This window comes from Caloenas nicobarica, chromosome Z (assembly GCF_036013445.1).
Source record: "Caloenas nicobarica isolate bCalNic1 chromosome Z, bCalNic1.hap1, whole genome shotgun sequence".
Classification (NCBI taxonomy): domain Eukaryota; kingdom Metazoa; phylum Chordata; class Aves; order Columbiformes; family Columbidae; genus Caloenas; species Caloenas nicobarica.
The window spans coordinates 2382199-2406681 of record NC_088284.1 but is presented as its reverse complement, the minus strand read 5'-3'; the positions used below and the strand labels follow the sequence as shown (position 1 = coordinate 2406681).

The 24483-nt window shown below is 39.2% G+C and overlaps 1 protein-coding gene across 2 annotated transcripts in view; it reads right to left on the bottom strand.

Annotated features, from left to right (window-relative positions):
* DYM (dymeclin) overlaps nt 1-24483 on the bottom strand; it is a 188636-nt gene that overhangs the window by 158316 nt on the left and 5837 nt on the right. The window contains exons 2-6 of one of the 2 annotated variants that reach the window (XM_065656605.1): nt 20525-20702; nt 11741-11793; nt 10980-11073; nt 10173-10306; nt 4166-4238 (exon numbers count right to left, since the gene is read on the bottom strand). In XM_065656605.1, coding sequence (XP_065512677.1) covers nt 4166-4238; nt 10173-10306; nt 10980-11073; nt 11741-11793; nt 20525-20664 — 494 coding nt within the window. In that variant the 5' untranslated portion in view covers nt 20665-20702. Of the gene's footprint in view, nt 1-4165; nt 4239-10172; nt 10307-10979; nt 11074-11740; nt 11794-20524; nt 20703-24483 lie in introns of those variants that run through there. The other variant, XM_065656606.1, reaches the window with a different exon arrangement.

Here is a 24483-nt window from a genome sequence, read left to right as displayed (position 1 = left end):
CCCTGGTGCCCTGGGGCCACCATTCTGAGCCCTGAGGTGATCTTGGTGCCACTGGGGCCACTATTTTGTGTGCTGAGGTGATGTTGGTGCCCTGGGGCCGCCATTCTGAGCCCTGAGGTGATCTTGGTGCCACTGGGGCCACCATTCTGAGCCCTGAGGTGATCTTGGTGCCCCTGGGGCCGCCATTTTATGTGCTGAGGTGACCTTGGTGCCCTGGGGCCGCCATTCTGAGCCCTGAGGTGATCTTGGTGCCACTGGGGCCACCATTCTGAGCCCTGAGGTGATCTTGGTGCCCCTGGGGCCGCCATTTTATGTGCTGAGGTGACCTTGGTGCCCTGGGGCCGCCATTCTGAGCCCTGAGGTGATCTTGGTGCCCTGGGGCCGCCATTCTGAGCCCTGAGGTGATCTTGGTGCCCTGGGGCCGCCATTCTGAGCCCTGAGGTGATCTTGGTGCCACTGGGGCCACTATTTTGTGTGCTGAGGTGATCTTGGTGCCCTGGGGCCGCCATTTTATGTGCTGAGGTGATCTTGGTGCCCTGGGGCAGCCATTTTGTGTGCTGAGGTGACCCTGCACCTGGGACACGGCAACCCTGGCTGTACATACAGACTGAGGGACGAGATGCTAGAGAGCAGCTCTGCGGAGAGGGATCTGGGAGTTCTGGTCGATGGCAAGTTGAACGTGAGCCAACAGCGTCCCTGGCAGCCAAGAGGGCCCCGTGTCCTGAGTGCATCCAGCACAGCACGGCCAGCCGGGCAGGGAGGGGATTGTCCCGCTCTGCTCTGGCCTCACCTGGAGCACTGTGTGCAGGTCTGGGCAACGCAGGATAAAAAGGATATAAAGCTAGAGGAGAGGGTCCTGAGGGGAGAGACAAAGTTGGTGAAGGGTTTGGAGAGGAAGCCTGGAGAAGGGGAGGCTGAGGGCAGAGCTCATGGGGCTGCAGCTTCCCCGCCAGGGGAGCAGGAGGGGCCGGGCTGAGCTCTTCTCTCTGTGACAGTGACAGAACCCAGGGAATGGCAGAAGATGTGCCGGGGAGGGACAGTTGGACATGAGGAAAAGGTTCTTCACCCAGAGGGTGCTGAACACTGGAACAGGCTCCCCAGGGAGGTGTCACGGCCCCAACCTGACAGTGTTCAAGAAGAGACCGGACAACGTCCTCAGACACACGGCGTGAACGGTGGGCTTGTCATTGCAGGGACAGGAGTTGGACTCGAGGATCCTCGTGGATCCCTTCCAACTCAGGACATTCTACGATTCACAGTAAGGGACACGGGGAGGTGGGTTACAGACTTACCATTTGTCTTCTTCCCCATCTCACACCTTCCTTGTTAATTTTGAGCCAGGCTGCCCAGCTGCATTTCCCAACTAGGTTATTTTATAGGCAGACATGAGCTCATCCTGCCAAGGCTTCTAACAGAGCGAGCTCAGAGGTGAGCAAGCTCTGCCCATGCTCAAGAAAGACTCGAGCCTTCATAGACTCGGTGCCTGTGCCAAGCCTAAAGTCTTAAGCTTGCTTTTGGTCAGCTTGGAATGTGGGTTAAGATTACGTACCCGCCTGCAAAATACCGCACACAGGTGTCCTAAGCTCTCCTCCCAACAGTACCTGTCGTCTTATATCTATATCTTCACAATGTGATACTCAACTGCAAAGAAAAATGAGATCTTTCTATATTATAATCACCGATTTCTCACTACTCCATAACAAAATCTACACGGCATCATCCAACATTGCTGTCCACTCTTCAGTTATACACTTGAAAAACAAAACCACACAGAAACAAAAACCCCCACGTTAAGACAGCACGTATGCAGTTATGTATAGAAAGGGGAAAAAAAAAATTATAGTACCTCTGAAGTGTACTGCTTTCACCTGATACGACATTTAGAACAATTTTGGAGTGCAGGACTGTTGCACAGGTACCTCTGCTCCTGCATTTGGGACAAGGAGATGGTCGTCCACGCTTAAAGATACTCCTAGTATTTCACTGAAGAAGCTTAAGGTGGGTGCGGAGAAGCAATATATTTAGACAAGACCTGCATGTTGTATCCACTCCACCACCGAACTGCATCTACAGAACCCAAGGGACACGCTAATTGTGACAAACCTCTGCTCAGGATACAGACGTGAACTTTGCTCTTCCGAATGATGGTTCGAAGACAAACCCAGCATGGAGATTCACAACAAAAATTCACCTTTATAGCAGCTTTACAGACAGACATTGTTAGTGCCACCATAAGCTGCCTATCCTCTAGCAAATGATCCTAAGTCCTGCTTGCGAAATAATTTCAAGCTTGAATATTCCATGTATTCCATTCAATCTGCTCCCACCCAAAATTCACACGTTAGGTTTGTAATTTTCTTGATTTATTCCAGCTAAATACAGAACTGAACTACTGCCTTGATCCAAAGCAGGCAAAGAATTTATAGTGTAACTCTGATCAGGGAGAGGGAAGTAAAAAGTAAACTCGCTACTAAAATAATCCTGATTGATCTCCTGAAAAAAATTAATATTGCATTGAGCACAAATATTTCAGCCTTATAACATCTTTATGAAGAACAGGGTTGGATTGTGTATTAGAGAACGCAAGTTTTTCCACATCTCCTTTCCCCTCACCTATTTCCCTTTTGATGATACGAAGATAAAATCATTAATTAGGGCATCACTTTGTTAAACATATTACAGCAGTAAGCTAGAAAATAACATACACAAAACCCAAAAACCTTCCACATCCGGCTGTTATGAAAAGTATGTTTTTGATATAACTGAACGTTAAAGATTACAGACAGGCTTTATAATTTTTTTTTTTATAAGCCGTTATTATCACTGTATTATATAGTCGACTAAGGGTTTTCAACAGCAACTTCCATCCCCAGCAACCACATTCACACAGAAAGAGATGCTGACAAGTTCAGCTGCTGAAAAGGGTTAAGAACCATCAAGGCTGCAAAACTTTTTTCAGCCAGTAGAAGAGAATAAAAGATACGGGACTCCACAAAGCCATTGGGACTTCCAAGAAAGAAAAATTAAAGCCTGCAGGATTTACGAACGTGCCCATATATCGCGGTCCTTTCACCTCTTTGTATTTCCTCTAATCTGCTGCGAACAAAAAGTATCTGTGCCAGGAAGTCCTGACAAGCTTTGCAGAACGACGCTCTAAATCATCTCACTAATTAATTACTCGCTACCTACCCGAACCCTGGTGTAACGTTGACAGAGTCGTATTTAATGAGAGCAATGTTTCAAAAACTGTTGCATCTTTGTCAGCTTTCCAACCAAAAGAACAATCCAAAGGAGAAAAACTAAATCAGCAGCGGAGCAACACACTAAATAGATAACGTGAAATTCTTTCGGAGCTGTGATGTTTTAATTAAGGCACTACATTTTAGGCACAGATTACAATTTAATACAAAGGGTACTGCTAACGCTATCTTGGGTTAAGTTTATCTCAGGGGAAAAGAAGCTGAAACTTATCAGGACAGGTGTGGAAAAACATTTTTGTTTCTCAAGAGTAAAGCAAGTTCTCCTTCCTATGATACTGAAGGATGTTACATGACATAGATCCGTAGAATCAAAGTCTCGAATACAGCGGACACATGAAAAAAACCCATGTAAACAGTTCTGCAGATCTACGGAAACATTCCATTTATTCATTTCTCTTCTTTTTCAGACATGCATTTGCTAGTATTTCAGAAATAAGTATTAAGTCACGGGATTTATTTAATGCGAATGCAGTTCAAAAACCCACAAAACTGCACAAGAGCAACTTTAGTTTGCACCTTGCTGCATCCCCCAGAGATGAAGCGATGCCTCCAATGTACCTTTCCCTGGACAATCAGCACAACCATTTCTAGCCAAAAATGAGCAATAACCATCTATGTGCTGCCAGAGGTACCTGAAACAAATGTCGGAACTCCTACAAAATAAATCAGGATCATTTGTGCTGCTGGTTTGAACTGGGTGTGAGATGCTCATCATGTTTTTCTTCCAACTGAATATTCAGGGTTGGTACTGACGGCAGGTTATAATTATTGGTACTGCACCATCATATGCAGCATTCAAACCCAAGTATTTAAATATAACCCCACTACTCTTAAGTTTTCTGTCCTCGCAAATGCTCAGTTTATACAAGGAGGCTGGAAAAAGAAAAAAAACAACAAAAACTTACAGGAGAGGAATTTCAACAATGAGCTGGATGAGGCAACACAGCAACTCTTCTATGAGGTCTTCGCACTCTGTTCCTGAAAATAAACATACCAAAGGTTTTCTGCATTTCCAAACACCAAAAGAAAGCACAGATTTAAACACGTAGATCCACACGATCGAGATTTTAAACACTAGAAGAGCCATTCTACCTGTTTTAGAAAATGATTTCCTGAAACAGAAAGGACTTGGGATTATCACCAGAGCAAATGGTGATGCTAAGCCTTAGATATATATAAAAATAACCAATAACGTTTGGATAAATTCAATGAGACGCTGATATTCTAGGAAATATGCTGAAGTCAAACACATCAACCTTATTTTGCTACTTACCTAAGGTGATATTAAATGGTGTTACTACTGTCGGTTGAATTGATCACTAGTGACTTCTCACTGCTCCACAGTTCGAGTCTACCCTCAAAATTCTGAATATTTTTTACAGCCCTTTTTTTAATCCCAAGTGAAGAACAAGCAGCAACAGATAGAAAACAGTTCAATTTGTCTAACACACACTGAACAAGATTCTAAATTGTGATCTGTCAAATAAATGCAGCCTGCTGTACATATCACTGCTGCTCTTCAGCAATTAAATCTCTATCTTATTTTTGCCTGAATGCAAATTTATTTATTGAAGAGGTTTTCACACGACAAGGAAGAATTTGTGAATTTCCACAGTGCATTTTAAGTGAGCAGCAATTATTCTACAAAATGCATGGGATGCTTAAAAATTGTTTTAAAAATGTAATTATTCTAAGCAATAGAACTGGCGGTATTTTACATGAGCACTGCAAGTTTTAAAAGCAACTCTAACAAAAGGCTTGCAAGACTTTCTGAGGAAAAAGCTTATTAAACCATATGAAGTTGTCGTGTAATACTATTTTAAAAAAAAAGATAAATCTCTTGGCTCATTTTGCTTTCAAAATAAAATTATAAAGACAAACCTACACCAAAAAGGCATCGTTTTTTCCCTCTGCGTTACCCAATAGCCATTACAGCATTGCAGCGCAATAATCCCACCCAAATGCTTGTTTATTTTGTATTTTCAAATACATACGCCTTGCAATAAACCCCACATTACAGGCAGGTTATGGTGCTGTTACTTGGTTTAACCCCCGGTTTGTTCTTAAATCCAGGACTCAATTTTAAGGAGGACACCAGAGGGAATATTCGCAAGAAAGCAAAATTATTTCCTTCCACCATCAGTTTATTAAAAACACATTAAAAATTGTCACCTAGTGAACTGCACGTTCTAAAGGAAATGGGGTTTTTTTATCACGGAAACATGGTTTCCTTTATATAGAATCCCCCATGAGGAACACAAGGTAGCTCCTGTTAGTAAAAATACTCCTGTTAGGAGTATTTAACCTTCGAAACCACCACCGATAATGAAGCCCAGATAATCTAAAGCAACTCGGACGTGAAAATTTCCTAAAGTTTTTTGAATCTAGAAAATGCTTCTAGAGCAAAACTGCTGTTAGTTCCCAAAAGGTACCGAATTGTTTCTCTTGACAATTGAGGAAACGGAGGAGGGGAGAGGAAAAAGGATGGGAAATAAAGTAAAATGCATTTTAAGAATATCCTTTCTTCCACTATGCTATATACACAACGCATTTAAAGAGGGAATAATGTTATTCGAATACGAAAAAGGGCTTTCCCCCCACACTATATTGAAAATATTGGCTTAGCACAATCACGTAGAATGGAAGATGCTGGTCTTTCCTGCTCTGTTCTCAAACCAGTTTTTCTTTTCTTAAAAAAAGCTTAATTGCTGTAATCAATGTCATTCAGCTCTGATAATTAATGTATCCTCTTCCCCACCGGGGCACACGCATTCTTGTTTAATTCTCCTCTTGCCAAGACAATGAGGCGGCCGCGAGCCAAATCTATAACGTGAGAGGGAGCCATAAACACGAAACGTGATGTATTTTCATCAACGATGCCTCTTTCAATAGCAGGATAAACACAATACTCCTTCACCTTAATAGAACGCATTCTTGGATCAAACATACGTGTAAAGCCTCGGGGAAAAGAATAAAAGGTGAATCTGCCCAGATGAAACTTAGAGGAATCGTAGGTGCATCTTCTCAATTCTATCACTGCAAACACACAGTTTTAAAAAAATAAGTCCAGTTATGCTCCCACATCATTTTTCAGCAGCTGTATTTAAGTCCCCAAACACGTGGATTATTTGCATCGTGGGCTTTTTGGTGGGGTTGGTTTGGGGTTTTTTTTGATGTAGATGATTCGTTTTTAACTTTTTCAAAGCTCCACACATGACAGACGCTGGATTAGCGGAAACTACATCCAGAGACTCCACTTGTAAAATCGACCCAGCTCCATCCTTGGCCATGATACGGGGTCTAAGACAGTAAAACAACCTTTTTCTTCTCAAAAAACCTCATCACTATGTTGTCACGACTCAATTTGGGCTGCTGTAGCAGCTGCATGTGCGTAATATTCACAATATCTAATATTCAGGTATAGCAAGGTACAGCCTCACCTTAAACGCTACTTGGTTTCCTGCCCTGCTGCTCCTATAGATAATAGGATAGAACCTGGACACCAGTAATGAAATAATTATTAATACTTCCTCGCAAATAGTACTTCAAGCCCCAGCCACCCCATTCATTACACAACCAGACTTAAAGCTTCTTCAGGTTTTGTGGTTTCACCTTCGGCTCTGAGGAGTCCCAGAAATTCCTGCTTTTCACTTAAGCGCGTTAATAATGAGTCCATAAACTAACTGCCATCCTCGTTTCCTTTATACGACAGCTGAATACTCATTAAATCATGTAAGGGCTGCAGTAAACACATTTATTCCCCCCTCTATGTCCTCTTATTTGCTATAATACACCAAATAAATTCCTCAGCAGCCTTGCGATAAAAACTTCTCTATAGAGAATGAATTAAGTTTCCTATTACAGGCCGGGGAATAGGTTAAATAAATGGATTGTTTGACTTAGACTCCTCTGAATCGTCGTTCAGTTCTGAATTCTGAATTCACAATTAAAGAGTGTGTAGAAATTACACGATGAAAAAATAGCGGAAGCCTCATTTTAAAGCGAAGAATATGTGTTAATGAGACTAACTCCAGCCTCAGACCAGCAACTGCTGAGTCCAGTTTAGGATTTACCAATATCAGGCATTTTTAGCTGAATCTTCAAGCACGCGGTTTAAATCCCCATAAGGATTTTCCTACAATCAAAATTGTGCGATACCCTCCAAAGGTGCGGGCAAATTCCTGATTAGGGATGAAGACGCAAAGGTTGTACTTTCTGTGCCAAAGAATCACCTGAAAACTGACAAAAGGAACGAGTTTCTACTCATAGTTTGACAATTCTTGATGGAAATCGATGAAATGTTGTAGCAGGGTCTCGATCCTGCACAATTTGCTCATCCCAGCTTTCTCACGGTAGGTTACGACATCCTTGCCCTCAAACTTTTTGCCAAAGGAAAAGCTCAATAATCCCATTTTATGACGCAAAGCACGACCACACCTGAGCTTCAAACACAGCCTATCAGGGAAAAGCACGAATCAGACCAAAAAAAACCCCAAAAACGAATTGCAAAACCTGGAAGGAAAATTCTTGCAGGTAAGACAGTTACAAAAATGACGTTGCGGTTCTGCACGCTGAGCTCCCAGGTCCTGTGTTTAAACTCACAGAACATGGTACTACGATACATTGTCAAGACTGGAAATAAAAAACAAGTGATGCTCATCATTTAAACAGGGAAAGAAACACCACACAGTGATTTCCAAAGGAGTTTTAAGATGATCCTGAAAAGAACAGTTACCTTTTCTCAGAGGCTGTGAGATGGAGAAAGGCATTAAAAAAACCTGATCGAAGGAGAGAACGGTCTTTTTTTTATTAGTTGTGCTGTTCTTCCAATAACTACTCACCAGCCATTAAGAAAATAAGCCAAGAGCACTTCAAAATTCACACACTGCATTAAAGCCTTTAGCTATGCGTATATTTTATTTACGTTAATATGACAATGTATTGCATACGGTTTGTTTTATCATGCTCACAATTGAAAACCAGTAAAATCATATCAAGCTCTAACAAATGAAAAGACTGCAAGGACAGCTAGGGACTTAAAAGTTTTTAAAAGGATGCTCAAAGATAGTGTGAAGTACGTAGAACTTTAGTAAAAGTAGTAATAAACTTGCCTAAACTTCAGACCAAGGCACGCTCTCCTTTCCAAAAATAATAATAATAACAATTAAAAAAACAATGCAACGTTTGACTTAATCACAAAAATACAAACAAAAAGAGCATTTAATTCTGGCCTGCTCACTTTAATAAACCCTAACACAACAGCATTTTATTACGCTCCGTTAATAATCCTTCACCTTTCCTATAGCTAAGTGTAAAAGCTATAGGAAGGGATCCACTTTATTACCACACTCCAGGTATATTTTAAAAAATCTGATGTGAACCATCTCCACACACAATCAAGTGCTACGAGACATGGTATAAATGTGGATATACCACAGCGACAAGAATCACTTTTCATACCGAGCTGCGAGGAACTCCCAGTGTAAGGAATAAAGATCACGGGGGTTCAAGAAAAAACATCTCCACTTTGCCATCCATTCTACTGCGCTACATTACACCAGTTTTTAACCGAGAAGAAACATCAAAACAATTTTAAACCAAGAATAAACCCAAGGCTGAATTCCTCCGAGTCACGGCAGGCGCCAAGGAGTTCAAATTAAATTTTAATGACCAATTTTGTTGAGGGAAATCCACAATCAGATACTTTTGGTCATTCTACCTTTCTGCCGGACCGTTTTTGGCATTTTGCAACAAACACACACAATTACAAACTCCACGGTGTCTCTATAACAAAGGAAATCGAGGCTCCTGTGCCAGTGTTATCCATCATATCCAAGAGCATCTCGATACAGTGCTACACAAAGATTTGTAGCAGCGTCAGGACTTTGGTTTTCTGCGATCAAACTGATTTGGAACGTATTCACATTATTCACGCTCAAAAAGGAGCGGACAGCAGAAAAAGAACAGCTGGATTATTTGAGCTCTATTTCCTGGAGATGCACTTATTTTTGAATATTCTGCCTAAATTCTATGACTCCTGTATAAACTACTGCCCACTAATTAAATTTTAGCCGTTGTCTTTCCAGCGGATCAGTTCTAACCACAGTAAGGTTACCTTCCCTCACTAAATTCCTAAAAATTGCGTTAATTCCACTCCCTGGCTGCTGCTGGTTTATGAAACATGTGAAAAGAAACATTAAATAAGTGCAATGTCACTGTTTTTATGGTATTATGCGGTCAGCTTCACCCCAATTCTATTCTGTTCTTCTGAAGACGACCGTTATCACCTTTCAAACTGTATTAGGATGATTAAAGCTAAGGCAGCTCTACAGCATCGCTCCTGAACAACTGTTTAAAAAAAATAATGGCAAATTAAGTTTGGAAATAAACGACCGTGTTCAATTTAATATAAATCTTTCAAGAAAAAAATAAAACTATTTAAACACTACTCTAGAAGAGGTCTGTTTTGCTCTAAGAACCTGTAACACCCCAACGGCTTGTTAAAAAAGGTTTAATTTTAGCAGAAGATGGTAGTCAATGTTATTAAAAGCTCTCAACGCATTTTGAAGGCGCTCTCTTTCACATGTGTGATACAAAGGAAGATGTTTTACATCAAATTCCTTCAGACCCCAAGGGAAGTCGGTCAGTTTGATCACTGACAGTGTCCCGAACTTGTTGCATGGAACCTCGTTGGTATTTTATTTCTGGTTTTAAAGCAAAGTTCGGGATTCTTAGTCTAAAGAAAACAGAAAACCAGAATCGTTCTGGTTGGAAAAGACACTGAAGATCATCAAATCCAACCATTAACCCAACGCTGCCAAGCCCACCTCTAAACCATGTCCCTAAGCGCCACGTCTGAAAACATCAGAACTTTTTATGAATAGTTTCTTGTGGGATATTTGTTTCACCTACCGTATGAGCCTGGCGCTTTCTCTTCGTAAGTAAAATGAAGCTGCAGCTCCTCTTCTGACATTCGACTGATGAAGACTTTCAGCAAACAGCAAATGATAAACAGCGCATTGTGAGCCTGCCAAATAAAGAGGTGACTGGAAGAAAAGAAGCAGAAACAAACAGGAATCAGTAACATTTGACCTGCAAACATGCACCGAAAACCACAAGAAGCAAAAAGGTTGAGGGGAATCCTGAGAGCAAAGGGGCATTAAAAAGAAAACTCTGCCTTTTTGAAGCTCCCAATCTGATGAGCGTTGGATATTTCTCTGTGGCTGTGGGGGAACAATGACAGAAAATTTCCTGCCAAAACTACACAGCGCTGCACACGCAACCTCCTGTTCTTTCCTACGGCCGTCGCACGATATTGTCTCAAAGTAACGTCTTTACGCGGAAGTTTGTGTTCAAATCCAGTCCAATTTCAAATATTTCCAAGAGAAAATATTGGTTTGTATGATTAGATTTAGCTAAAAAGGTCGGGTTATTTTTAAACAGCTCTAAACCAGTAGTAACCAGGAGTTACACCATTTGTATGCTAAACGCGTTTATGTAACATATAAGATGAACACAAATGTGTCTTTTTCCTCAGCAATATATTTACCTATTACACTTAATCTTCTGTGCTTGGAAAAGTACTAAATACTTGTTCCATTTCAAACAACGATTTAAGAAAATTCTAAGTTTTGGTCCGTGTGTTAACGAACAAAGTGGAAAACTCAAGAGCGAGCAGCAAAAAGAGCATTTAAAAGCTTTTTTTTTCTGGGTACTTACTTCTGACATTCTGCTGAGATTTTTAACTCTTTGGTTCTAGAAAGAAAGACTTTAATCAACGACCCGAGGTTTCCTGTTCGAGGATTCTTCTCAACTAGATGAGGAAAAATAAGATACGATTACATAGCACGCGTAAGTCGACGCTATTTACTTCAAATATTATGTAGAATGAAACCAAATTTCAACATCTTAAATAATTTGACATAATCTGTTTTTCTGTACGGCTGTTGCTCTTCTTTCAAGATTCTCCAGGACGTGCTTTACTACTTCATAACAGTTCTCCAAACGTATTTTTCGTCCTAAATTTCAAATAACCCAAATGTGGAGTTCGTGCTCCTTCCTTTCCAAGACTTTTCTGCAGCACAATAGTCTCCTGGCAGAAAATTGGGCAGGTTTTCACAACCAGCTTTTCCATTCTTGAAAGATCATTGATCAAACTGATATTTTACCCCTTTCACCCTCTGATCAATTCTTTCCCCTTACTGATCAGCTCAGAGAGCAGATGCAAAAAAGTAGTAGGAATGGAGTTATTTGTTTTAAACTTTTCGGTGTTTCAGGTTCTACAAAATAGCTGACTATGGAAGTTTCTAAAAATTTGGGATATACATAAACTCACTCTTTACACCACTTTAATCTTACTAGCGGAACGCGTACAAGTAGAGTTCAGTATCCTAAGGACATGGGTGTGCACGTGAATGCCGTTTGTTAATTTTTCTGACAAAGCACATGGAAAAAAAAGGTAATTTGTCACGATTTCTCACCTAAAGACTTGCAGACTGAGATGGTGGCTTCTTCCAACAGCTTCAAGTCAGCACTAGGGGAGGGAGGAAAGAATTAAAAATGGTTACATGAGCAATTGGGTTCCTGAACTTAAGTGAAAAATCATCACAATATTTCTATGAAACACTTAATTTCACCAGTTCATTATCTGTTTCGCACAGATGGGTTGAGGTGAGAAGGAAACTCTGGATATCATCTTGTCTCTGCTTAAGCACGGCCACCCACAACCACATCCAGATGACTTTTGAATATCTCCAAGGACAAAGACTCTGCGACCAGAGAAGAACTACTATATGAAATAGCATCTTTTTAAGAAGCATAAATTAAAGAATCTTCAACTTGACATTTAACCTCAAGCTGAGCACCACTTTCCTTTAATGTTATTATATTAATGCAACGATCACATCAGATACACCAATTTTTTCAGAACTTCATGAATTGCCTGTTGGTATTACCCAGTGAAAACCATCAGCGGATAAGAACGATAAAGCACTAGAGCAAAACCTGCCGACAACCACTGAAAGTAAACACCAGCTGTAAGAAACATGTAAAAAAGACATTTACACACTCTTATCACTACAGACCTACCGGTAGAGACCAACTGATCCTCAAAAACAAAATGGAAGAATGCACGGAAAGTATATTTTTCCTTAATAGACGAGGAAAAGACAAATAATAATCAGTTATTGTGGACACATTAAGCAATAGGAAGGTGTCCCAATATTAAGAACTGTTCCAGTGTTTCACCACCCTCATCGTAAAAAATTTCTGCCATATATCTCGTCTGAATCTCCCCTTTTTTAGTTCAAAACCATTGCCCCTTGTCCTGTCGCTACAGGCCCTACTGCTCAAGATATTAGAGAAGATTGTACCGTCTCTATACAGACAGAATTATTAACAATATTAATAACAGCAGTCGTTCCAAAATTCCCCAAATTAAGTCAGTCAAAAAAACAAAACAAAAAGAAACAAACATACACAAAAAACCCTACCAAACAGCTCAATGCTTGCAGATATAACATAGTACGTAATACAGGCTGAACAATTTCAGTGCTCATGCAGCTACATCCTTATAATTAAAGGGATGAAAATCACCATTCTCAGAATAAACAGGAAAGTAGCAACGTCATGAAACCCGAACAGTAACTCAGCCTATAAAAGTCAGTGGTCTGGCCTCTGTTCAAGCACTCGTCTCCTATAAAAATATTGCAAAACGTAATACTGCCATCATTAGATTGCCAAAGTCGCCGTTGCTTCCTAAGCATTAAATTTTCCGATGAGTAACCTGATTTCTACAAAAACAGAGATGAAACACCTCAGCCCCGTCTTGGCAACTACCTGTAGCTCTGCCACGGAACTTCTAAAGAACGGTGCTCGTTTTTTTGTTTTTTAAATTTAAATTGTAATCCAGTTGACAGCACGGCCCTAAAAACAGATGCAACAAGCTGAGATTAACTCTGGTGATATTTGGGAAGCCCCTAAACCAGCTCCGCTGTCGGAAACCCACGGTGATCTGAGCTCTTGGCAGCCGAGTTTAAGCAATGAGGACTTGAAGAGAAGGTAAAGATACTGGTACAAACAGCAGCAGAAAGAATTATTTCAAAACTTTTTAAGAGGAAATGTTTCAAGAGAGAGACATCAAAACTTAAAATTTAAGACGCCTGCCAATTTTCAGATTAATTTAGTGTGTAGTCACTGGACAGCAGAGACAGCTGAATATCCTACGACAACTTTAGATTACGGAGATCAGCTTTTTTCGATATCAAATATCAGCATTTTCCTCCCTTATAAATCGCTTTGAAACATCAGTTTTGGAAAGAACAAACTTACACTTCCACGTGTACTTTAAAAACATTAAACTCAGTCTCAAAGGTGGTCTCTTGTTTCAGTGCTGAAGATGTGCAAAGTAATTCAAAACAAATGGTATAAAGCGACTACAGACAACACAATTTCTTAGGTCTATGCGAAATGAGGACTTTTGCACTGAAAAAAAATGAATTTTTTCTTCCCTTTGAGTCATTAAAAAACACATCAAGTCCCCAAACAAATTCCACAGACTCGCCTAATTCCTACAAATTGTCAGGATCAAAACAAGACCTTCAGATCTTCAGCAAAGCTTTTAAACATTTGAGTCATTCTTTTTCCTACGAAAACAAAGTTCAATGCTTAAAAAATAAATATAATCCACTCCCCCTCATTCATACAAGAACTGAATTTTGCCATCCTGAAGACAATAACATCTGTAAGGTTTCAATTTACACAATAGAAACACCTAGAGAGGAGGAGATGCACCAGGATACCATCCCAACAAATAAAAGGTCTGAAAATAGTGGGTTTATACTCAATATAAATAATATTACAGCTACGTTCTCGAGGATGGATTCATAGAGAGAGTATAGTGCGGAGGTATTAAAAAATAGCCCAATTTCCAGGTACCTGGAGCAAAGCTTAGCAGTGGATTTCTTAATGCAGGCAGGAAAAAAAAAAGGGAGAGAAATGGGAAAAGTTGCGTGGATTTTTTTTTTTTGTGAAGACAGGAGATACATTATATTAACACTTAGGCAGAAAATGCCAAGGCCGAGATTCAGAACGCGGCACAAACGAGATGCTGCAACCAGCTGCGGTGTTGCCTTTGCTCTACGATCCCTGCGGAGGTGACGTTTGGTTCATGAATTAATAGAAGAATGGAAACTGAACACTAAAATCTCCATTTTTCATTAATTACTGAAGAAAAGTTCCAATTTTCTCTGAATACCCTCACTCGAGGAATACAGACTGTCGTGTTGCCAATATATGTGTATACACATGCACATATATAGATATATATTTAGGAGCTCACTATTTGGGACAAAAAAACCCCACAAACCCTAAAACGCATATAAATTGATCCCCTTCACAATATTACACTTAATTGTAACGAAGTACCCACAGGAGGATCCAGGCGGGAACAACCTTTCAGAAAAGGAAAATATCCCGCACGTTTTCCACTCTGCAATTTCATCAGCCAAGAACTGGGAAAATAAAAATTACACTTTTTCAGAAGTGAAAAGGGACTTTTCCGAAAAGACGGTATTTTCTAGAACAGTATTTTCTAGAATATATAAAAATAGTTCACGTGTACACAGTAACAAACACCAGCTTCGGGCCATGGATCTGTAATATGATGATTACAGTGGCTTGGGTGAGTTCGTATATAATAATATATTTCATCTGGTACTACCTGAACTAAATTATTGGAGTTTGGGCACGTAGTACCTATCCCAATTATATTTACCAGTTCTACAATTTTCTGAGGAGTGAGTAAAAGATATAACCTGGTGTTGGGATTCAAATGGGATGTGAGCAGTGGGGGGGAATGCTAAAGATTCAAAGAAAAATACATTTCACCACCCAGCAAGAAATTATTCTATTTGCCTTTTTATATAGAGGGTAGGCCCATGGACTTCAGCAAAACTGTAATTAATAGTGAAATTTGCTTCCTGACAGCACAGACTTCTTTAAAGAAAATGAGTTTATCTTGTTTCATTTTGAAGGCATCAAAACAGGAGGGGTTTTGCAGTGATTAGTGTCTTGCAACGTCTCAACAAGACAAGCAGTCAGAATATTTGGTGTATAAATTGTCACTACGAACCCATCTCTAGGCAGGAAATATCTGCATCACATAGTAAGGACTCTATACTGCGAAGGAGGGAGAAGAAACCAAAATTAAGTTTAAACTTGTAAGCTCAAACACTCTCTGTTTGATACCAGAGGTCAAAATTGCCCTTTTATAATTCACCAGGAAGAGCGAAAATTATGAGTTATCATATGTAAAGGCATTGATTATTGACCAGGTAGAACATAATATAGAAGCAATATTTAGATAATCTAAATTCTGGTTTTTCTTGCTGAAATTGCTCTTCTGTCATTTAATAATCGATCTTTACGTCAAGTTTTTCTTCTTCATCAGCAAGTTAGTTTTCTGTAAGAAAGCATCTTCAAGGCAGGGAAGAATGGTAAATTAAGCAAACCATTGCTCAAAAAAACCAAACCACCACAGTTTTCATTGACTGTAGATTTTTATTTCTGGCTTCATACTACCAGAAAGCTGGATTTTCTGGCATATATTGTAAAAACCTATTGCTTCTAAAAAGAATTTAAAAATATTTTAAAAAAAAAAACAACCCACAGTGGATCTATTTTACAGTGGCCGAAATAAATTCAGTTGCCTTACTTTAAATTTACTAACAATCAGCCCCACGGACTTCAACAAAACCATAATTAATAAAAGAAAGGAGCCATCTCTGAAAAACATGGTTTTATCTGCTTTTCTTTGAAAGGTATCACAATAGAAGAGGTTTCAAAGTGGCAGTGAATAGTTAAAATATCTCAACACGGCAATAGCAAGTATTCTGCATATAAAGTGACATTATAAACATACCACAGTGTCTGCCCTTATTACGATAAAAATAAGACTCAAATTGTAGTACACGAAAAAAAGCAGCAGCTTTCCTGATGGTTTTTTCCTCTAAGTAAAGGTTTTTCGCTTGCCATCGACTACGAAACAGAAGAATCGGCCCATTCAGTAAATTCACACTGTGGGAATGTTGACTTTAATGGACCGGGCAGAGGAAAGTCGTCAAAAGAATCCAACGCCGCGTATAATTTATTGTACCAATTTCAAAATCTACCATATTGAAGCAACATAAAAGTTGCTCGGTTTTATGTCTTTCCATCAAAGGCTCCTGTGCACTATTCTGGAACCAGCCGCTCGTTAAAAACTCCGGGGAAGGAACAAAGTGGAACAGTAAATATTAAGCACACGATTTTCAGCAAGTTCTGGGTTAGTTAGGCCCGGTTTAAGTTTTCCGTCAGGAAAGAATTGTAACTAACGCCGCCGCTAAGGAGGAGGTTGCATTTTTGGGAGCGATGCGTAGCAGAGCCAGACAAACACAAAAATCTGCCTAAACCGAGAGCCGAGACGCCAAAATAAATCTTAGGGCTCCTGCTCACGACAATAACTAAACAAGTCACCCAAAAAGCTGTTATTTTATTTTTCCAGTATCCAGACAGTATTCAGATTGATAAGGCAGCCACTTGAAATGTAGCAAGTGGCAGGTTTAATAGGTTTTGTATGATTTTTAACTCGGCTCCTGTGAGTCTATTCTGTGCAACAAATAAGGATCTGTGAAGGAAAATTAAAAATAATTTTCAAAAAAATTTTAAAAGTAATTTTACCTTCTTGCCGCCCATAACCTGCTTTACGGAAGAGGAGATTATAGTACTTTTTATAATAATTATAATAATTATGACAGTGCAAAGCTTGAGGCAACCTAAACTAAACTGATGGTAGCTTTTCCTTTTACTGTCATTTACGTGTATATTACCCATCTCCTACTCCTAAATTGTTCAAGTGGCTTTACCTGCCAAATACTCGCTGTGGCTGTTACTATCGCTCATGGTCACGGGCAGCGAACAAGGATTCACCAACAGCTCGTTTCTGATAATTGACGGTTGATTCATAATCAGGATTTACGAATGCACAGACCAGAATTACCCCCACTTCATATTCACTCTTAATACTTGCTTAACTACGAAGAAAATCCACGTGATGAGAGGAAGAACGGCCCAGAAAAGCAGAATATCACACTCCCAGCAGCCAGCACGTGCTTTCGCGTGCATTTTTGGATGGCACAGCAGGTTTGTGCCAGAATTGTTTTGCAGCGCCAAGCTATGAATCACTCTAGGGAATTAACATGGCTGAAAAAATAAAGACTTCTCTTTTTGCTGGGTTGTTTTTCAGATAGATTAGTGCCTGGTTAAACCCACAGCAAAGCAAAATAAACACCGGGATAGCGAAAATGCAAAAGTATCTTGCATCAGTGTTGCTGACAGAGATGCAGCAACTTTGGAATCAGTAGCATTTATTCTTCCTTAGAAACTACCTTGTGTTCTTCAAAAAAATAGATGATAACATGAACTGAAAAAAATAAACCCAGTAAAGATGTGACTGCATAAATGAGAAATGATAAAGAACTATAAACAGAACCACACAAAGAGAGAGTAATATATACAATTAGGAGAGAAAGCAAAAGAGAGAAAACCAGAAAGGTGAGAAATGGATAAACAGAGATCAACCCAACTGAAAGGGGAATGGGAGAAAAGCAAAACAGTGACAAAGCAATAAAGGGTATAAAGTGCCAAGAAAAGTAAAGTGTAAGGAAATGAAGACAGACGGCAGTGCCATTATCACATCAGATACGGTATCATGCCCTCATTTTTCTCAGAGTAGAAAACCAGTAAATTCACCAACTCTCAAGGCCCTGAGCTTCCAATTTTGGGGATTAAAAGACTATTGTTTGGCAGCCCGAAAGATCTTCCTTTGGTGGCTGCGATCAGCGGTATCTGGGCTAATCTGGACGACCTTCTATAAAGCAAAGCACGAGTTGCGTATTCCTCGTCAGACAGAAAATACACACGGAAAAGTGTTCAAAACCCCACAAACTTATACAGACAGATTTAAATTTCCCTTAAATGTATCGCAAGTAGCCTCTGTCTTCCTTGCAGCTACTGGTTTCTTCATGACAACAAGGTGAATGTGTCGCTGAAAGCGACTCCAGTCCCACAACGTCCCACGTGTCGCTGGTTTTTGTTGTCTTACTTATTGTTGGTTGGGTTTCCTACGACCATATATTCTCCTACTACCTCCTCTTTTCATGTTTTTCTCCTCTTTCCCTATGGTACCATCATATATAGGACATAAGTACATCCGAAGCAGCATCCAGAGATTATGACCCCCTTCCGCCTGGGGATCATATCAGTCGCATCTCTGCAAAAATTCGAGGAAGTTAAAAAGTATTATTTGAGAAAAAAATTAAATTGTGTCCTGTCGGACAGGCGAAAACCAGCTCCTTTCCACAAGAGCCAAAAAAAAGGCATCTTGCTCCTGTCTAAAGATCGACCTGCGCTCAAGCCTCATTCAAACAAAACAGAGTTAACTTGATATTCTGCGAGGTTTTAATCTCAGAGATGAGCATTGACCTCTATTGTTCTGTTCCTGCGGGCAAGGTTATCTGATTTACACGACGGCTGTGCAGCCAACGGCGTCCGACATCATTTGTCAAATGCTCTTCTCAGGTAGATGGGACTTAATGGGAAATTTCTGTTTCCTTCCAATTATTAAGCTGCACAAAAGATGCCTCTAAAAATATCTTTCTTCCAGCTGCCAGGTAAGAGCACCATCTGGTGTTCAGCTAATTAAACTTTCAACTGGCTTTTAGATCAGTTTTTGTTTGCTTGGTTTTTTAATTACTTTTCTTGTTTGGGTCTTTTTATTTGTTTGTTTCGGTTTTTCTTTTTTTAAGAGAACTTACACTGCACTGGATCTGACCCCATGAAATAAGCACAAAAAAGCTGCAAAGCAAACTATGAAATACTCCTTTATTTTGGCAGTGGAGGGAGAAGCAGCAGAACAACTGAAAAAAATTGCTGGGGGTTGATATGTAACTATTCCCCCATTCTCCATGCAGGAGCCAAAATCCTTCCTCCTCCTCACTCTTTACAAAAATAAAGTCTAGTAAATGCCTCCCAGTTGTTTACTGGAACCATTTTCCCTCCCCGTTGTCTGAACATTCACTTACTCCCAGTAGTAGGAGACACGATCTGCCTGATCTGGTCCTAATCATTATGAAAATAAATGTGGGGTTTTTTGCCTTTCAGAAGCTACTGCGCACAAGACACAGCACAGAGTTAAGTCACGTAACACGTAAACTATACCTCACCAGAAATTGTATCCCATTCTTCATTCAATCAGTGATTTATATTTAAGACTTGAGAGCTCAGAGCAGTCATAAATCTGCACTGGTTTTTCACCTTCTGAAAAAAAATACCATTTATTTTGACAGGAGCTCTGTTTTAACAAAAAAAAATAAACTGAAAGATGGTAATCAAATTGGCCAGAACAGCCCTTAAACACATTTCCGATTTGTTAAAGGTGAAAAGTGTTCCAAATTTTAGCAGTAACACATCGTGGCCTATTTAAACCTCTTACACCAGTGGTTAGACGTAGACTGTCACGATCATTTGTGAAAAAGCCAGATCCTTTGCAAGAAAATACTGTTGATAATAATAAAGGGGTCAAATGAGATGTTCACCTGACAGAAGATTATCAGGTCACATTATAAACTGTAAAAAACAGTTTAAGTGATAATTAGAAGTATTAAGTGATACCAGACTGTTCTTTTAAGACTGATAATCAATAGACAGGCAAATGAACTTAGCAACGGACAAGGATTTATTTTTTGTATTTCTGGACATGTGCTGTGGATCCTCTCAAAAATATTAATTCTGTTTATATCTACACCACTTGCTGGAGTGAAAAGACACACAGAACTTGAATTTTAGATATTTAGAAAATATTTTTGTGGAGACATGCCAAGCTTCTTTGTAAAATGTAAAAAAGGGAGGGGGAAAGCCATACAGACTAAGAAACTCAAAAGGTAACCTACAATTAAGTTATGGAAGATGTACAATTCACTGTAAGTCAAGAGGAAATATCATGTTAGAGTCTTGAGCAACTCCAGAGGCTTTCCCAAAGAAACAAGAAAAAAGGAACCCACAGGAATGGAAGAGGTGGTGGAAGAGCCTCCAAAATTAGAAACAACGGTCCATTTTACACACGCATTTATTCCTCTGCTACCTAAAACAGGATTAACAAAACCACTCACTTGCTTTCAGACTTACAAATACACAATCGAGGTTTAGTTTTTCAACAAGGACCCTCTTACCTGTTTGTTGGAGTGGTAAAGCTGAAAGACAGCAGCTGATTCCAGAACGGGTCATTCTCGGAGATGGGCTCTGCTCCTGCTAATTTCTTTAAGTACTCATTTTCTGGAAGCTCACTGATGCTGCTGCTATTTGCTCCCATCTTCTTTATTTGGCAAATTCTTTTCTAAATTTTCATTTCTTCAAGGAAAAAAAAAAGAGAGAGAAAAAAACCTTTAAAGTCTTTTTTACAAATAAGAAATATACAGATTTTAAATTAGCAATCAGTAAAGCTTTAGTTCACTATCTCGAACAATTACTGAAATGTAGAAAACAGGCACATAGGAAGACATTACAAAGATTTTTCTTTCTTTCAACAATGACTTCTTCATCCAAGGAAGTTAAAAGTTACTGTGCTATATACTTCAGTCACTGTCTCACTTGGATGTTCATAAATCGCACTCAACAAGAACACAGTATCACAGTCGTATCGATATCAAGGCTGCTACCAGGCAGGAAAACTGCAAAGAAACCACAATTTAAACAGGAACGTCAAGTTGACAAGCTATTCAAAAATATTTTTTCCAAGTGGATACATGCAGATGGAAAATTATTTCTATTGTCAAGAAAGGGAGTCCGTCATAGAGCAAATTGCTGCGTGTTGTCAATGATCTGCACCTTGAAAGCTCTCGCCTTCAAGGAGGGAAAAGCTAAAAAATATATACATCAAAAAACTGCTTTTTGAAGCAACGCCGCAGAAGCTGGTAGAGATATTGTCTGAAACCTCTTTTCATTACCGGCTGTGTTGTCCTTGACCTGTGCAAGAATGATGAGGTTTCAATTCTCCATGCTGCTTGTCAGCACTTCTCACCTTTATAAACAATTTAATTAAAGAAAAAAACACCAGGATGCTATTAACTACGTGCCAGGGATGCTCCTAAGCATTTTATATCTTTCCAGGGCATCAGCTTCAATAATCTTCCATCTTTTGAGAAGAAACAACTGTGACTAATAGCTTTGAAAGTTCATATTTATATAAAAGAAATAAGAATAGGAACAGCTATACTAGAAGATGTAAGATACTACTTGGTAACAACTCTTCCCTTGGCCTTCACAAAGATACAGGATCCGTTTCAAGAATCACTCCAGTACCGATTAAGACTCAATAGCATTGCAGAAGCAGTTGCTTCTAGAAAATACCATTCTAGTAGCAGTTAATACTAATAAAGAACAGTATAAAAGTGAGGAAAACTTACTAAATAGAAACAAAAAGCTGCAATGTTGGCAGCCATCACTAAGGCTATCTGAAGAATTTATAGTTGAGATTTAGAGCGAACGCACAGCACCCAAATACTTCAGAAACAAGAAAACGCCAGCATAGACTGAGAGCAGAACACAGGATATTTTCCATCCTCCACCATCACTATTAGGTGCTCTAGAAGACAGAATACAGCGAGATGAAACTTTATACTGACTCAGTATATCAGGTTTTACAACTGCACCACTGTAGCCCTGTCATCGTGCGCCCGTGGAATTATATTTTTACAAAGTAACTCGGTTTCTATCACCCCCCCTTTATATCTGAACAAAGGGAAGAGAGAGACAATAATCGTAACCTCATTCACGTCTCATTTAGCAAAAAGTTCTGAAGATACTGTCTACAGAACTAGTAGAAGTCATTATAGTCATGGGGACAGGAGGAAAAATTTAAAAGTGGCCTGTGAGTGAAAATGGAAGTTTGTGCCAGGGAATTCTGTGGAGAAGCATTAAAGGATTATAAAATGTAACTAGTTTAAGAGGATTTCCAGAACTTTGGTTGAATGTTTACTCATGGAACAGAATGAATGCATCTTACTTGAATACAAATTTTGCTGCCTCAAAGAAAAAACAAACCAAGACTTAGAGTACGCTACCTTTGAAATAAGGTCAATGAATATTAGAGCTAGAGATTAAACAGAAGAATCAATCAAAAGAATCCAATCGTTAGATAAATACTTGTAAAGTAATTAGTAGGTGCACGGACTTCGCAAGCTTTGCCTTCTACTCATTTGTGAGCCAACTTAACTTAGAGCATTCAAACAAACATATTTTTTTTCCTCTCTGTTATATCCCAGGGGTTTTTTTCCCTCTCCTAAAACATTCTATTCACTATAGTCCTCTAAAGTAAAAATCTCCCCAAGTTCTACTGATACTTATTAGAGATGCCCATACTTAGAAACAACATCCAACAGGTATAACGAAGCTAACTCCTTCCAGCATTAATTATATTATCTCAGAACATGCTGGTTTTGTGTTCTGCAATGATTTTATGGTGCAGCCTGAGCACCTTCAGCTCCTACAACCTCAAGTGCCATAAGCCCAGATTTAAATCAGAAAAACATTTCTTTGGAAGTCCAAGTGGCAGAGAAAACAAGTATTTTCTTCAGAGTTTATGAATATCCTGCAGGAAAAATGTCTAAAAATAATTTAAGCGTTTTAAAAAAAACAACCAAGATTTAATTTTCAAGCACTTTAGCAACGGTAACAGATTATCCCAAATGCTTTATGTTACATGTTACCCATGATCTCCAACACATTTCCAAGATAGATACTATTCTCCAGTCACCACCTTAAAGCATTTTCAAACACGTTTTTAAATAGCAGACGTGTTTCTTTTCAAAACAGCTGCCGTTAGCTCAAAAACTCGCTCAGATAAAACATGTAACCACTTAAATTTGCAAATCGCTTTTGATTAAGAGGCACCATCGCTGTGTCTCTAACACTGGTCAGGACAGTAGAGGTTCAAATTTTTATACGACATAAAAGGTTGGTCAGTATTTGGAACACACCACTATATTTTAATTGTTTTTTTTTTTTTTTTTTTAGTTTTAAATCTTTACCCGTGACTTTCCCTAGACTTGACTTTCACAACAGCCCCCATTGCAGCTCCAGGGAATCTCAATCACTTCTGAGCAGAAGGTTCAATAGATTCTCTTTCCTCGCGTGCTGAAGTGGGAGAGCCAGGAGAAACATCAAATAAGAAGAAATCCCCTTTCATTTCCGAAAAAAATCAGTCCCAAACCCAGCAGTAAATTACCACAGAAATCTATTTTTTTTTTACTGAAATACACTAAATGCATGGTTTCATTTAAAAAAAAAGTCTTCTCTTGAAAAGCAATCAAGCTAATTATTTGCTAAAAAAAAAAATTAGACATAATTTATTAGCAAGCCTTTTCATTTAACACTATTATTACCTCTACCAACAACTCTAAGTAAGCTGGGAGCAACCCCACATAATCACAGTGTCACGCTCTGTTAAACCCAACATCTGTTTAGTCCTGAACTTGGCTCCCGGACGCAGCAGCAGCCGCTCCAGAGCAACCACGAGGGAGTTTGTTCTGCACATCAGGACTCGTTCCAATCTCAAAGGGCGAGGGGTAGATATATATCCCGAGTTTACTGTCCCTTCCAAAAGATTTTAATATTAATTATTAACAGTGTTTACAAGAATGCAATTTTTCCTCTTCAATTTAAAAGCAATTCAGCAACATACATGTTGTGTCTGAGCTTCTAAATGTAACTCAAGGTACAACGTGTACTGTTCAAACTTGTCATGCTCTCTAAACCTTCTATTTCAATACTTTTAGACAAGTAATTATAGTTCCATTAAGTATTAAATCTCCTACTGGTCTCAACTTAATTGATATCGTACTAATTCATGCAGTATAACCAGCTCCCCCTTCCAAAACTATCCTTGTCATGATGGTCTGGCTGAGTCTGCAGACAACCCGAATAACACATATTATTATTTTTTTAATTAGCACAGATGATTTACCACACCATCTGAGATCTGGTCTCTAAGTTAGGTCTTTAACACAACCCTGTGAAAATAAAATTAAGAAGTGATGCTATTTGGAAACCTACATTTGAAAGCCTAAAAAAATTTCATTTCCATATAAAAAAGCACTTTGGTTACCTTTACAGTTTTAGGAACTAAAACAAA